The following is a 16556-nucleotide window of genomic DNA, read 5'->3' on the forward strand; positions in this document are numbered from 1 at the left end:
ACATAATTTTTCTCCCATTTCTTAAAGTGATGTATGTTGAATAGCGAATTGGTCTAACATTTTTTTGTTTTTGATTTGTTTAGGGCTGTCTGGGGCTGGAAAGACCACAGTTAGCATGGCATTGGAGGAGTATTTAGTGTGCCATGATATTCCATGCTACACGTTGGATGGTGACAATATTCGCCAAGGCCTTAATAAGAATCTGGGCTTCAGTCCGGAAGACAGGGAAGAAAATGTCCGACGTATTGCTGAGGTTGCTAAGTTGTTTGCAGATGCTGGTCTGGTGTGCATCGCTAGTTTTATCTCTCCTTATACCCAGGTAAGCATACTGCCCTGATACATATTTATGGTGCTACAGGATGCAATAGTTTTGCTGTGCCACGAATATGTTCATATCACCAGTCTCCCTGGAGAAAACACATGTAAAATATAAGTTAATGTCACTCAAGGAAAATGTTTGAGCTCTAGGAATCCTCCATTTAGCCTCTCTCCAGTTGATAAATATAATTTAAAATTTTAGTATGTAAGCTTGAATTTCCTTGAGTTGCCTTAGAGATACAACTGTAGGTGACATCTCATGAATTTCCTAGACAAGTTGAACTTTTTTCAGTATTAGTGCAGTCCCTGCTTCTACTAAATTTAAAATGGTAGCTGTCTTTCAGTGTAATTTTGTCACAGCTGAGAGATACAAATTTGGTATTAGGACAAGAGGGGAAAAGGAGAAAAGACAAACCAAAATTTCAGTGTTTTTTTCACTTGTCCAGGTTAGAGCCATCTGGATTTCTTTGTTTTTTAAATACTGAGAAGGTGGAGAATATGCTTCATCTGGAAAACATAATTCGACTGTTAAAACCTCTCCGCCCCTTCCCCTTCCCCCAAATATACAGCATGGTCTTTACTTCCCAAAATTGTGCCTAAATTGTGCAAGAAAAATATGCAGTTGAGCTTGCAAAATGGGTAACTGTGTTTGACTTGTTCAGTTTGTTGTTGTATGCAGTTTTGCATGTGTATTTAGATGTGGCTTTTTGGAAATACAGCCTAAATGTGTGTGTACATTTTGTACTGTTAAGAATTTTTCATTATGTGTGTGGAGATGTACTACTCAGTGAATGAAGGGGAGAGATTTGGCGAATGGACACCAGAGAGCATCTTTTAAAGTAGTTTTTATGCATGAGGTCTATAGTGTGACAGTTTCAAAGTGAGAATTACCTCAGTATTTCTTTGGGTACTGCGGTGCAAATTATTCTTTAAAGAATAGTTTGGAGAGTTCAGGATCCTGCAGCAGGCCAGAAGTTCTAGAGATGAGAAAAATACACAACAGTGCATATCCAACAAGTGTATTTGGTTAGGGATCAAGAAATCTATGTTTAATATTTTAATGAATTGCTTTTTTAATGATGGCTAATGATTGGGAATTTTGTGACTAATAGTATGCTCTGAGCAGGACCATGTTTGTAAAATGTGTATGTGGTATTTGGGGCTGCACAAGCCTAGTCAGGTTGATGCGTGCAGATGGAAGTTTGTGTTCAGTGGAAACCCCCCCCAAAAAGGGGGGTGGGGGATTGAGAAGAGTTGAAAGATTCATGGGCAGTAAGCCACATCCCTTCATGGCGTCAATGAGATGGGGTAGATGTATTATTCTCAATGGGGGGTAATGTCTAATATTTGGGGGTGGGGGTGGGGGAGAATAGGAAATAGAATATCCCATTGTACATATGACTTAGGTATAAAAATCCAGTTCTGTATAAACTACCTCTGAATTTGGTGTCAATTTTACTATGCAGAAAGCAGCAGACCCACTAATCATATGTAGTTTGTACTTTATGAAAGGAACATATCTATTTTCCCCCCTATTTTGTGATCGCAATCATAGAATATCAAGGTTGGAAGGGACCTCAGGAGATCATCTAGTCCAACCCCCTGCTCAAAGCAGGACCAATTCCCAGACAGATTTTTGCCCCAGATCCCTAAGTGGCCCCCTCAAGGATTGAACTCACAACCCTGGGTTTAGCAGGCCAATGCTCAAACCACTGAGCTATTCCTCCCCCCTTATCTTAAATAAGCTAATGCCCTACAAATATTGGTCTTTAATTATTTTTTTCTGATTCAAAATTCTATTTAAAATCTGTTGTTTCTTTCCCCCTTCCACCCTCCCTGTTCAGGATCGGAGCAATGCCAGGCAGATTCATGAAGGTGCAAGTTTGCCTTTTTTTGAAGTATTCGTGGATGCTCCACTGCATGTCTGTGAAAAGAGAGATGTCAAAGGACTCTACAAAAAAGCCCGGGCTGGAGAAATTAAAGGTGAATCTAAGTATAGTCACATTTTTTCCATGCTAAACTTTGATGTTGTAATGATTGGCTCTATGGACAAATAAATAAATGGCACACTCCAGGCCACATTTCATTAAGGTGCATTTTGGTCCAGTGAATAGACACTGGGCTTGGACTCAAAAAAACCTGATTTCTATTCCCTGCTCTGCTGTAAACCTGCTGTGTAACCTTGGGCAAGTTGCTTTGTCTCTCTGTGACTGTTTCCCCTCCCACCCTTTACCTGTCTTCTCTATTTAGATTATAAGCTCTTTGGAGCAGGAACAGTTTTTCCACTCTGTATTTGTACAGTGCCAACCACCGTGGGGCCCTGATCTAGTTTCCATGTGTACTGTAATGCTCATAATGGCCTGCCAAAAAAGTAATGGAAAAGAAGTACATTCACAATCCTTCCTTCTGTAAAGCTGCATCATGAAGAACGCTTTTACAAATTTATTTTTGTGGTGCTGAAGAAGCTATGGTTGTGTGCTGAGGCCCTGTTGCATTTTAATATCACAAATAAGCCCCACTAGAAAAAATTTAAAAAGCTGGAAATCATATCCTAATGGATTGGAATCAGTCAGCAATTTTGTTTAAGGATAACCTCATAGAAGTGCCTTTTTGCTGGATAGTAGTCCTGCAACTTGTAGTGATTAGCAATAGTCATTCTGCCTGTATTTGGAAGCAAAACAGTGTTGTACAGTATCCGCTTCAGCTACTCGACCTCATAGACTTTAAGGGCAGAAGGGACCATCATGATCGTCTAGTCTGACCTCCTGCACGTTGCAGACCACAAAACCTGCAATAGGCCCATAACCTCTTGCTGAGTTACTGAAATCTTGATTTAAATACTTCAAGTTACAGAGAATCCACCATCTTTTTCTCTAGAGAAGATGAAGCTATCGAATCAAAGACTGCTTAATGCATATCTGGATTTCCGTGGAGGTGATTGTGGGATTGCCTCCCTGGATGAGAGGCATGATAGCATGATTGGTTAGAAGCTCCTCTGTTTCAGACTAGCATGTTAAGTAGAGAGGGCAAAGAAAATGATATGGTGTCTGATTTGGGATGTAAATACAGTCTTTAGGCGTGTAATAGCCATGTATAGCAGGCTTTATTAGCTCACTTAACTACTTCAGCTCTATTAGCCATACCAATGTGCCAGAAAAACCACTGTGATGTTTTGCCCTTTAGAGTTCTGCCTGTTGAATCAAAAACTTGTTAACCAATCTTGCGTGCAGATAAGCAAAATATGTAAAGATTATTTAACAATGCATTTCATATCAAAGCAATTACAGTAAGGACAGCCAAAAGGGTGTCTAACTAGTAACTCAAGATTGTTGCACATTGTGCTTTTGCTTCCTTCTTCCTCATTCATGTTATATTCTGTTACTTACTGTAGAAGGGTGCATTTAGAAAGATCAGGCAGTGATAATAAACGGTCTCATTTAAAAAAAATAAGCCATACAAAATTGTGTCAAAGAAGTTAAAACTACATACTCTGCCATACCGTGTGTCTGCCTACAGCCAAGCAGCTACAGTCGAACAATATAAGAACCAGTCTGAAGTATGGAGGAATTTTCAGTTCTGTCTTTTGTCATGCAGGTTTTACTGGCATTGACTCGGAGTATGAAAAGCCTGAGGCTCCAGAACTAGTGCTGAAAACTGATTCCTGTGACGTGAATGATTGCATTCAACAAGTAGTGGAACTTCTTCAAGAAAGGGTAAGGAGATGTGGTGGTGTCTTCTGATATTGATTTAAATTTTGATTTAAATTTATCTCCAAATTCGAATTCTTTTAAAAATAAGTTTTATAAAACTAAAGAGCAATAAATTTCCCCCCCCACAATTAAAAAAAAAACCCCACTGTAAACATTTGTCTTTAAAAACACCCTGCTGCGTCTTAAAAACAAACATCGTAGCAGTAAGAACCTGAAAATGGAAATAGACTGCAAACAGAAATGAAACTTAATTATTTTCATTGTCCAAGCTGAGAGACGCAAAAAGTGAGGAGCTCTGATGCCTCACAACTTGTTCATCAGTAATATCATGGTAAAGTGCATATAGCAACTTTATATATAAAGTTATGAACATACTCTTCAGCCATGATTTCAGTTTATCTCCCAGTTAAGTCTGGGGAGTGGTTAAACCAGTTTCTCAAAGACAAAGGGCAAGTTGATGCCCCAGCCAGGTGTCAACAAAGCTAATGAGCCATTACCTACAAAGTAGCCATTATTTACAAAAAAGTGGGGTAGGGACAAAGACTTGCGTCTTAGCACAGAAACAGCATGGAGATTTTTTCCTCCTGAGACTGGGCAGTCTCCTAGTTTTCAACTGGAAAAGCTTTTAAAAGAGGAACAGGGGCAAACACCCCAAGGGACCCCTCTGCCCCCCATCTGCCTCTGGCATGGCACCTAAAAAGACAGAGGAAAACAGCCATTGGACTCTGGAGGGGATGGGAGGGGGTGTGGGTCCTGACCTGAAGAGTTTGGTTAGTAATCTTGCTGGAAGCATGTGGTGAGAAATTTTGCTTGAATCTAATATACTTTGTTAGGCACCAGTAAGCGTTTTAGCTTGATGTTTCGTGTAACCATTTCTGACTTTTATGCCTCATTACTTGTATTCACTTAAAATCTCTCTTTGTAGTTAATATACTTGTTTTATCTAATCCAGTGTGTTTAAGTTGAGGGTCTGGGTAACTATTTAAGTTAATAAGCTGGTACATTATTCCCTTAAAAGAATAATTGACTTAATACATTTGAACAGTCCGAGAGAGCTGGGCAGTACAGGACATACATTTTGGGGGAGGGGAAGGGGAATCTGGGAATGGGGGTGTGATGTGGTTACCCTGCAGTATAACCAAGGATGGTGAGAGCCAGAGTGTAACTGGCAGGCTGCAGTTACACACAGGATGTGACTTGCTGTGTTTGAATGACCAAGGTGGGAGCTACTTCAGCAAGCCATTGTAAGGCACCCAAGGTCGCAGAGCAAGGATGACACAGCCCCTCACTGGTCTGAATTTTACCCCAGTATGTCACATAAAGCCACCCCTTTGACTGTAGCGTCTGAACACCTCACAGTATTTAATGTATTTATCCTTGCAGCACCTCTGTAAGGTAGGGGCAGTGTTATTATCTTTATTTTACAGAGTCTCTGTGTCTCCGATCCCCAAGTGACTGTGGCAGAGCAAGGAATTAAACCTAGGCCTCCAGAGTGCCAGGGTAGCACCCTAACCATAGGCCATCATGTTCTGAATATTCTCATACAGGGAAGCATTACTTGCCATATATAGGATGCTAGTAATAACTTGATCACAGGATCTCTTGCACTTCCTAGTAGGAAAAGCCATCTCTGTTCTTAAAACTTCATAATTCAAGAGAGACGCAGCGTGTGAGCCCATGTAACGAGCCTCCAGTTCTTTGCTTAGGGCATTGGGTCTGCTATGCTGAATAGGATTTGGCGTTTGTCTCAATTAAACAGGTTTACCTTGCCCCTAGCTTAGGCCATACTTTAGCACTTATTAAGAAGAGTGAGAGTGAATAACTATTCAGGGAAGGGCATGGGAGACGTTCTTGCCATTCCTCCCCTGAAGGACGAAGAGGGTGAATCCATAAGGGAGGTGAGTGTTGCTGTGCCGGAGACTGTCTACACTACATCATTTACAGTGGCGCAGCAGTAGTGCTTCTGGTGAAGACCCTCTAAGCTGATGGGACAGAACTCTCCCATCGGCTTAACTCCTGCCTCCACGAGAGGCGGTAGCTATGTTGGCAGAAGAGCGTCTCCCATTCACATAGCACTGTCTACACCAGCGCTTACGTCAGTATAATTTATGTCACTCAGGGGCGTGGATTATTCACACCCCTGAGTGATGTAAGTTATACCGAAGTAATTTGTAGTGTAGACATCGCCCTAGTCTCAAGTGAATTATGTCTTCTTTAAGAATCTATTAGGAGTAGTATTTTACCTGTAATAAGCATGTGGATTTTCTTCTTTAGCAATCCATTAGGACAGGCAGAGGAAAAGCAGCAGAGGGAAGACAGGATTAAAAAATTTGATTTTGTTTAAAATAGCTATGGAGCAATCCTTATGCAAAATGTTAGTATTTCTTGAATTTCAGATGACCAATTTTTTGAACGGAAACAAGCAACTTTGATGTCTTCCTGAAATCTGTGCTAAATGCATACATAATTCTCTTGACTCCACCACCTCAGCCAAGCTTCACAATCATCATTGCAGTGTATAGTACTAAATTGTTTGTTTAAAACTTATACTGTATATATATGTGTGTACACACACACACACACACACACACACACACACACACACACACACACGTCTTTTGTATAGCGAAAAAAATTTCCCTAGAACGTAACCCCCCCCCCCCATTTACATTAATTCTTATGGGAAAATTGGATTCACTTAACATTGTTTCACTTAAAGTCGCATTTTTCAGGAACATAACTACAACGTTAAGCAAGGAGTTACTGTACAGGTACAGTCCTCCACTATGGTGCTCCACTAGGCATGGAGAGCCACAAATAGGAGTAGAACAGGGGTTCTCAAACTGGGGGTCGGGACCCCTCAGGGGGTCATGAGGTTATTATCTGGGAGGTCGTGAGCTGTCAGCCTCCACCCAAACCCCGCTTTGCCTCCAGCATTTATAATGATGTTATAAATTAAAAACACTTGTTTATATATTTAAGGGGGGGGTCGCACTCAGAGGCTTGCTATGTGAAAGGGGTCACCAGTACAATAGTTTGAGAACCACTGAAGTAGAAGGAGAAGATGAGTTTCAGTGGGGAGTTTCAGACTAAGAGTTGAATTGTGGAGATGCACAAAAAGATGGAAGGTAGTAGTGAAATAGCAGAAGATGTTCTTGCTGGGTTTGGTTCATATTCTCTTTGGTGATATAGCTGTAGTAACTGAAGAAATAGCATCCGTGGGATTCAGGAAGGAGAGTTGATGAGAAATTGACTCTGAAATGGGACTGTGTGCATGCAGAGGGGGAAGAAGATACAAAATACATCGCCAGGGGCTCCTGGGAGAAAAGGAGTGAGGGAGACTAGAAAATGAAGTACGGGAGAGAAGTGAGAAATCAAAGGGGGTTTTGAAGAAACCTTACTGGAAATCAGAAGAGAGGAGGGAAAGAAAGGACTTAGGACACATGAAATGTAGGAATTTGGGTTTCTTTTGGTTATAGGCTTGTAGGGCTCAGGCTAAGGGGCTATTTAATTGTGGTTTAGATGTTCCGGCTCAGGCTTCCATCCGAGATCTGGGTCCTAGAGCCCAGGCTCCTGCCAGAGTCCAAACATGTACACCACAATTAAATAGTCCCTTAGCCTTAGCCAGCTACCATGGGCTAGCTGCAGGTTTTTAATTGCAGTGTAGACATACCTGAAGGGTGCTTAATTTTACCAGCGATATTGTTGCTAGCTATTTTTCTTTTGTTTATTGTTTAGGGCTAATTATTTTCCATTCCCTTCATTTGCTTAGTTACACATGGTCCCATAATCTGTTCTGAGGAAATTCTCCTAGCTGGCACACTTTCCAGGATGTGACATCCTAGATTCTGTCAGTCTTAAAAAACACATTGTGTATGAAACACCGTCCCCTGTAGTGTTTTATACATTTCACAACAAAGAACAGCTATTAAGACAAAATCAATCAAATAAGATCCAAGCACTATCTCAGCGCTATGCCAAAAGCCTTGACAAACAAAAAAGGTATTAGCCTTTATTTAAAAAAAACACCCCCCCCCCCCCCAAAAATCCAAACAAACAAATTTATGGTAGCTGTGAGGTTCAGGATATTACAGTAACTGTGAACTAAGGAAACCAAGATATGGGCAGAGTCTGAATCACAAGAGCCTTCAGAACTCAAAGCCCCATACTCTCCAATCCACTTGAGTGTCAAAAGCTCAGCAAGATACTTGCGTTTGGGTCTCCTTTAAACAAAAAGGTATAATTCAGTATACATGCCAACAGATTGCTTACTTTGTATTGGCTATAAGTAGGAAGAATTCCTCTCTTCCTATATTCGGCATTGATAAAGTGCTGTCACACTTGAAATGAGCTCTGGTTTTGCGTAGCCTGAAATAGTGTTTTATAGAAATATAGCTTCTGTGTCTGAAAGACATGCATTTATGGTTGTCTATTCAGCAAACAAGAGGAAAAGCTTCTGTCTCTAGCAACATCCTTGAGATGGTTAAAAAATGGCTTCGTGTCTCCTGTAATCTAAGTTTGGTTTTATCATATTACTGTAAAATTAGAGTAACTTCATTAAATTTACTGGAGTGGCTCCTGATCTGTAGAGTTGTAACAGAGCAAAATTTGGACCTATATCTTCTGGCTTTTTTTTTGTCTTTTGGCAAAATACTCTTGTCTTCTATGCTTTTCTGTATTTTATCTAGTTTTGGTGATAGTTACTTTCTTATAATTTACGCAAGCTGCGGTGCCTAGAACCTCATTGCTACTCATCAGCCAGTTTCTCAGTGGTGTTTCTAAGAAGAAGCTATTTGTCAGTAGGTCTCCCTCAAATTTCGTATTGATCATAGTTTCACCTCCTCTGAGTCAGCAATACCATGCAGGACATACACTGCCCACCCTATGAATGATAACCAGTAATCTGCCGGTATATAAAATGTATAAAATACACGTTTAAATTGCAGTGGTGTCACTGAGTCTTCTGCTGGGAAAGGATGATATTAGGCCACGCTTTGGGCAGTGACCACCTCTTTCAGCAAAATAAAGGACAACTATGTGTAGCATTCCAGGGGTTAATTTTGATTAAAGAATACGTAATTTAATATATTTTTAGTTAGACAGTAATATAGTGGTATTAAGAAATAGGTGACAGGGGGGTTAATATTGAAATTGAAACAAAGGCCAAGGAAACCTCTGGGTGAATTCTTAGAGTTCAAATTAGGGTTGTTTCTATTCTCATACAGTGCACTCCTTTTAGAAGAATCACATACATCCCAGATGATTCAATTCTTATAAGTGGTTGATTTTTACAATGGGAATTGCAATGTGTGGATGAAATCAACTTGTTGTAGACAACCATCTTTTTTTTTTTTTTAATTCAGTTGAGAAACGTCTCATTTACCGTAAGTAACTTCTTTAGATTTTGAACATATTAAACATGGAACAGAACCATACCAACATTCTAACTGAGCAAAATGCTGCTATTATTATTATTATTATTATCATCATCATCATTATCACCACCAAATCATTTAGCTGATTCTTTTATTCAAAGCAATTATTAATACTGTACAGCATGTTATAACTTTACAGAAAAGGAGTTAGTAGAGCTATATACCTCTTAAGGTAAAGATCCAAAGATATACATTTTAAAAATTGCTCAAATAAACTGCAACAAACATAACATATGAATGTGCACAGCACTGACTTCTATAGCATAAATACAAATGTGCAACAACAAAAAGAGTGTTTAACAGTATTGACTCATTAATATTTATTTTGGAGTGTCACAATCTGTCACTGTGAATGCACAGTGTGGGGTAAAAAATACAGGAAAAGGATTATTACAGGATAGAACACCATGTTTAAGTTGTATTACAAAAACAATTGCCTTGTGTCACTGTGTTTAGCCTGTGAGTGTTGCTGAAATACTGAACAGTGTGTTCTGTTAACTTGATGCGGAACACTAGTCACCCATAAGCCACAGAGAGTCTCCCTGGGACATTCATGTAGGGATAATAGATCAGTGTCCACCTTGCTGCTGTATTTATTTGGAAGAAGAAACGGTTTAACATGATAAAATGAAGTATTGTTTTGTGATAGACCAATATTAAGGTGGGTTGAAAGCTATTTTCCTTTATGCTGAGGTCCACAGATTCATTACAACGGTACTGCAGCGTGGGGGCAGAACCAGATCTGTCAGTTACTGGCAACAGGAGACTGTCCCACTTTCTGAAATAACCTACGATTTTATCTGTCTCTGCAGCAGCCGATGGCTTAGCAAGACCTTCTTGTTGCAGCGCATTATTGAGGACCATTCCAAACTTCATTTCCAATGTTCAAACTAACACTTCAGGTCAATATGTCCAGGGCTTTGTCCAGGGCTACATTAGGTTCTTGAAGAGATTGTCCCCTTAACTCCCCTTTCCTTTCTGCCCACCATTTCTTTTCTCCATTGTATAAGGCCAGAAAATTCCTCTGTGTGTAGTCAAAACTTAACCTGGTATCGGTAATAAAGATAAATGTAGCCATTTTCCATGGTGGTCAGGGACTTGATATCTTCTATTTGGGCGGGGGAGATTTTTACCTTCTCATTATACAGCCCCTTTGTAGACAGCTACGTCCAGGCAGGCATTCTTTCCGTCCTTTCATTTGAGCATAAAATCGCAGGTGGCATCAGTTTAACGAAAAATATTAACTGTCCTCTGACAATATGTGCCTCAACTTGGTTTCACAAGCAGCATGAACATGGGTGGACTGTATTGCAAGTATGGTCTCTCTCTCAGCCTAAAAGTCACATAGTCGAAAGGCTTCTGTCTTGCTGGTTGTGGGGAATGGGATTCAGATCTATTTTAGGCAGATGTATGGAGTTTTGGTCCGTGAAGTCAGGTGCTCAGACAATCAGTTCTGAGTTATTGTGGTGTCATACAATAGGAAACTTTATGGAGAGCTGAGGTTATTCAGTCATTAGAAAAGTCTGCTTAAAATCCTGGCCCCTGCCAGTTCTAGAAAGGGATTTTTTGAAGTAGTCTGACGTACAACAGGAGAAAATACCTCTTTGCACGTGGTTGCTAGATCAAGTGCTAGATCAGGGTCAGAAGTTGCTCTCTTTTGCCTCAGCACTATCTACAGATCTTTTAACTCACCCTAGCTGGAGTTAGACACTCACTTAGTGCCGACTCTCTCCGTTCGGGAGAAAAAGGACTACCTATAGCTTTGGTCATCTGAGGTCCCTGGACACTGTTTTGAGTGGTACGCTGCAGAGCTGTGAAAGAACTTCAAGAGCAATGTTGTCCGATTCCTAGTCTCAACAACCCACCAGAAAGCCACAACACAAATGAAGGCATCCGTCATTTACTTCAGATTGGAGCATTATGATCTGCTTCCCATCCTATTTCTAGGCTCAGAACCAGGGACAAGCAGAGTAGGACACTGAAACATCTAAAATTCATAATGAAGGCTTATCTTTAAAGCATTCCCATTTTTTCTGTCCTCAGATAATTCTGTTTTGCAGCTGGATGACCGCCTCTTTCTTCTCACAACTTAGATCATTTACTGTTTGACCTTGTGTGTGTTCCCTGTGTCTCAAGTCTCCCCACTGCCTGACGGGGAGGGAGTGTTTGAACTTGAGTCTCCCACCAATCGGGAGAGTGCCCTAAAACTGAGCTATGGGGTATTCTTCTGTGGGTCTCTCACTCTCCCCTGTTAAAGCTGTTCTATGTTGGTTAGTTAATTAGCCATTTGGAGCAGGACAACTGGACCTCACCTCTCAGGAGAGCTAACCACCAGGCTGTCGTCTCACACTCACACTGTCCTGAGAAGTGGGGGATACCTGTTCAAACCCTCTCTCCTTACAGCCGAGGGAGGCCCTGAACCTGGGTGTCTCACCTTCTGAGTGAGTGCTCTAAGTAATAAGGGAGGCATCACCACCGCCTGCTCTGGCATTTCTTGCAAAAAACTGCTTAGGTGCCTAACTCCAGGAGAGAAGCTGTGGATTTTAAGCAGGGGGAGGCACCTACCTACAACTTGGACTCAGGTGCCTAACTCCCAGAAAAGGGCAGAGCTTAGGACACACCCCTTTCCTTGGCATCTGCTACTGGCTACCTTAGGTGTCTCCCTGCCTAGTGTGCTGGTTTTTGTGGTTCCCATTCTTAGGTGCCTGTCTGTACCCGTTCATTGTATAGGGAGCCTAGGGTTAAATACTATGCCCAGTCTGTTCAGGCCTTTTCTTCAGGGCACTCTTTATTCGTTGCATTGATAACTTTCAGCAAACCACAAAATAAAACAGTTCAGCAAAGTCAAACAGCTACCTTTCCTTTGACTCCAGGGCTTCTTGCCAGAGCTTCCCTGTTCCTGGCAACTCTTCCCCGTCTTCCTGTCACAGGGGTTAATCTGCATCCTGGAGCCCCTCATGAAACCGAGCAACTTCAGTCTTTGCCTGATATGCACCTGATTCCTATAATCACCTAACCCCCCATCCCAGCTGGAGCTGATAATCCCCTCTACCAGACCCAAACACCTGTTCTTAATAGGTCTCTGGCTCAGAACAGGGATGGTTGGGCCCCAGGCCCGTTGGCCCTTAGTGGGTCAAAAAACCATTACATATACCTGTCCAGTAACTCAGTATTCTTCTCCTACCCACTCTACATCCACATTACCCTATCTCATCCATTGGCAGATGGATGCCCACTTGCATAGTCTTCATTCCCACAACTGGTGAATGCAAAGAAGCAGATTTTTTTGAAGGAATCTACCCAGTTCAGCCCAGCATCCACCCGCTGGAACACAATGATTAATTGAGGTCTCTGAGCACTGCTCCTTCCCTGGATAACAGACTTGTTCTGATCACGACAGTCGGTGTGTCTGAAAGAGTTTTCTGCACTGCTATTATGAAGGGGATTCTTCAGTTCTGGGCAGAGCAAACTTTCCTGTCTCTGTGCACTGCGAACTAAGGGGGATATGAACACCAAGAAGCCAGATTAGCAGGGTTGCTGCTGCACCCAGATATATATCTTCTCTTAAAGTCAGTTTGGTGAACTGATAGATCTCATTGCATCTGGAAACAGTAGACAAAGGGCCCTGTGACTGCTGTCTGTGTGTTGGATCTTTGTATGTCTCTATCTTACTAGAAGTCTGCTATTGGAAGACCATCTTCCATCTGCGACCAGACAGGTTTTTAATGAATTCTTGGTTGAAATGATTATTGCTCTCATGGAGTCCCAAAGAGATATTAACAAATAGAACGTATTGTACTGGCTGGTGCAAAATTTACTCGCTAGTATGTGTTAAACCAGTGAAACATAGTTGTTTGCAACGTTGTTGTAATCATGTTAGTCCTAGGATAAGAGATAGACAAGGTAGGTGAGGTAATATCTTTTATTGGACCTACTGAAGAGGAGCTTTTTGTAGCTTGAAAGCGTGTACCTTCCACCAACACAAGTTGGTCCAATACAAGATATTACATTGTCATGAGTGGGCATCGCCCAGGAGGGCTTTCTTTATAAAGAAAATAGGAACCTGAAAGCCAGTCCTTATGTGCAGAAAGCCCTTAGTGAGGTCTGTAGGAATACTTTGCTGGAACTGAAGGATAAGGCTCTCTGTTTCTCACATGGCTCCTGGACAATACATAGTTGTAAATATGTATAAACCTATACAGAAATTCTGTATTATCTGTGCTATATTTTTTATTTTTACCTGTCTGTTTAGTGGAACAGAAATAGAATTCTGTTCTGTGAAGTACAGAATGTTCCTGGAGCTAGTGATCTAATGTCTATACCTTGATATTCAAAAATAAGAGTAAAGGGCACTCTGGATGGCCCCCGTGTCATAAAATTGAATCATTACAGGCCCACATACATCTTTCAATATTCTTATATTAAGAAACTTAGGCCATTTCAAGCATAGGAGCCTAATATTTTCAATATCAACATAAAGCATGCATATATAATCTTGAATCCACTGCATTTTCATCATTTTAATATAAATTAGGGAAGCAATAGAGTGTATTTGACACACAATTGATTATACCCATCTTTTAGTAAATTTTGAATAATTTTACATAAAACCTTCTTTCCTGTCTCATGCTCTCCCCCAAATGTCCTCATTAGCCAATTCCTAGGCAGTCCCCATTGAATCCTTGAGACCTTTTCTTAGCTAACTATCTATCACAGAGGATGATTGGGTGGGACTTCTTCGGAGTCATAAGTTACCTTATACTCAGCACTTTTTCTTAACTGAGTTATAGATTTCTAATGGTGTGGGAAGGACTTACCAGATAAAATGTAATGCACAGGAAGAAATCTGCTGAGGAGCTTCTTTCTAAATCTTCAGTGTGTGCCAGCACTACGTACTCTGGGATATCAAAAAGATAAGCTAATGGAGAAAAGATCATTGGTGTTACCTTGAGGAGATTTGTAAGTGTGTAAGAATAAGATTGGCAGTCAATTTCAGTAGTAAGAGGGGGAGAGAGTGACTTAATGGTCTTAATGAAATACATTGTTTTGCATCATAAGAATGACAGCTATATTTTGACACAAATGAGGGGAAAAACACTGGTGAATTGGTTTAAAGAGACTTCTATCTAATTCCTAAAATATATGATTATTTTTATACTTTTATACTTCTAAATTGAAGATTTGAACACACAACACATTGTAAATACGTTCCACACCACTGTGGGCAGAGAAAAGCCTGCATCATCATAAAAAGTGCTTATAATATTAATTATGATGAAGAATTTCTATATACATTAAACTTCACTAATCTTCACACCATATAGTCAACACACAAAGTGGATCTCTTCCCATATCTCTCTGCAAAATTGAACAGCACATATGGTATTTAAGTTGCATACGTTTTTTTTATCTTTACGAAATATACTACAGTGTGTTGATGGGGTATGCTATTTGGTATAATTAAAACAAAACTGTAGTTGATCAAATGAATAAAATACAAGTATAATTGTTTTGAGTTAGTTAACTTGCTAATTTACAAACTTGCACTGAATCTCCCAGTCATTAATGAGGTTCTGCTGTGGTTTATATTTTATCCAATGCTACATTCTTTCAATGTATGTCATGTTGTCTATAACTTCTAGAAACAAGGATCGGGGAGGACTGATTTGCTAATAAAGAAAAGGTGTAGGAGTGAAACTCCCCCTCCACCCCACTTCCTCTTAAGTTGCTTTGTTTTACAGAGTATGGGGTAACTTTGAAAACATAGATGCCTAATTTGAAGCCACAGTGTATTTAAACAAATAATTACATGCATAAAATATACATACATATGCATATATTGTGGTTTTAACTATGTTTGCAGCTTTGGCCTAAAATATGTTTACTGTTTGTCTAAATATTATTTTCACACGAAAAAACAAAGTGTATTTAAAATGTTGATCCGTAATTGGAGAGGGCTCTAAGAGCACTTGTTTTCACCAAGGCTATTTAAAGCAGACAATATCATCAGTGTCATGTACCCAATTTGCTACCTGTCGGCCACCAAAACATTTAAAATACCCAATGAACACTGATGTCTTTTTAATACTGTAAAATACTTGTGACTAATATGAATATATAGTGGTCACCATTAAGATTTTGACAGTTGTTGCACTGCAACTCTAACCTTGTCTATGAGACTTTCAGTTTTCCCTGTACTTGGACTACTGCAGCAAATGCTATTCTAAGCTGAAAATATCAAAACTTTAATGGTAATTGCAGTACAGCAAGTGTCTGTACTACTTCATTTTTAATATCTGGTTTTTGTGGGCTTAAATCCATGTTAGTTGAATGACTGGTGTTACAAGTGACTATCTATTGGTGTAAATTAGCTGACGACTGACTGTTCCTTCCTTTAATAGTGTATGTTTTCTGCTACTATCTGATGTGCTTAATAAATTGCTTTTTAAATACAGTATGTATTCTCTTGAAATGCCTAGTTTTTATTTTTGTATTGGTTTGGCATGTAATTATATAAATGTACAAAAAAAACGGGAAATGCTTATAAGCATTGAGGGATGTTCAGTGCAACTTTATCAACCTAAAGTGGTCACTAGATGGCCTGCTAGCATAGCCTTTTTACTGAAATTTCATATGGTTTGAAGACATATGGATTCTTCTTGCTGCTGTTTTTAATCTAAAGTGATGTTTTAAATACTGTTTTTATATCTACCAGGAACACTAGATTTACTAATGCTATAAGTTATTTAAATGTCTGTCTCTTTGTGAAATGGTTTAATGTTCCAAAGTGAATTTTACACTGCACATAAAAAACAGGTTTCATAAACTAATTTTAACGTGCTGTCAAATATATCATTGGGTAGTGTTTACCCCCTTGGATGGGGGAGTGTGTGTGTAATATACACATTATACAGTTCAGATAGAGATTTTAATAGACATAAAATATGACTAAGTTTAACTTTCAAAGGGAAATTTGGGTGCAGGAAATAAGGGGGGGGGGGAAGAATGTCTTAACGTTGTTATGTGAGAGCACAATGTTTTATTAGCAATATACCAAACTGCTTTTACATTTAAGGAAAAGAGTCCTTCACCT

The 16556-nt window shown here is 39.9% G+C and overlaps 1 protein-coding gene across 1 annotated transcript in view; it reads left to right on the top strand.

The window, feature by feature from the left end:
* Window positions 1-16556, top strand: part of PAPSS1 (3'-phosphoadenosine 5'-phosphosulfate synthase 1) — a 74508-nt gene that overhangs the window by 19365 nt on the left and 38587 nt on the right. Inside the window, exons 3-5 of the mRNA XM_065405035.1 lie at window positions 84-319; window positions 2163-2301; window positions 3913-4031. Coding sequence (XP_065261107.1) covers window positions 84-319; window positions 2163-2301; window positions 3913-4031 — 494 coding nt within the window. The remainder of the gene's footprint in view (window positions 1-83; window positions 320-2162; window positions 2302-3912; window positions 4032-16556) is intronic.

Source organism: Emys orbicularis, chromosome 5 (genome assembly GCF_028017835.1).
Source record: "Emys orbicularis isolate rEmyOrb1 chromosome 5, rEmyOrb1.hap1, whole genome shotgun sequence".
Lineage (NCBI taxonomy): Eukaryota > Metazoa > Chordata > Testudines > Emydidae > Emys > Emys orbicularis.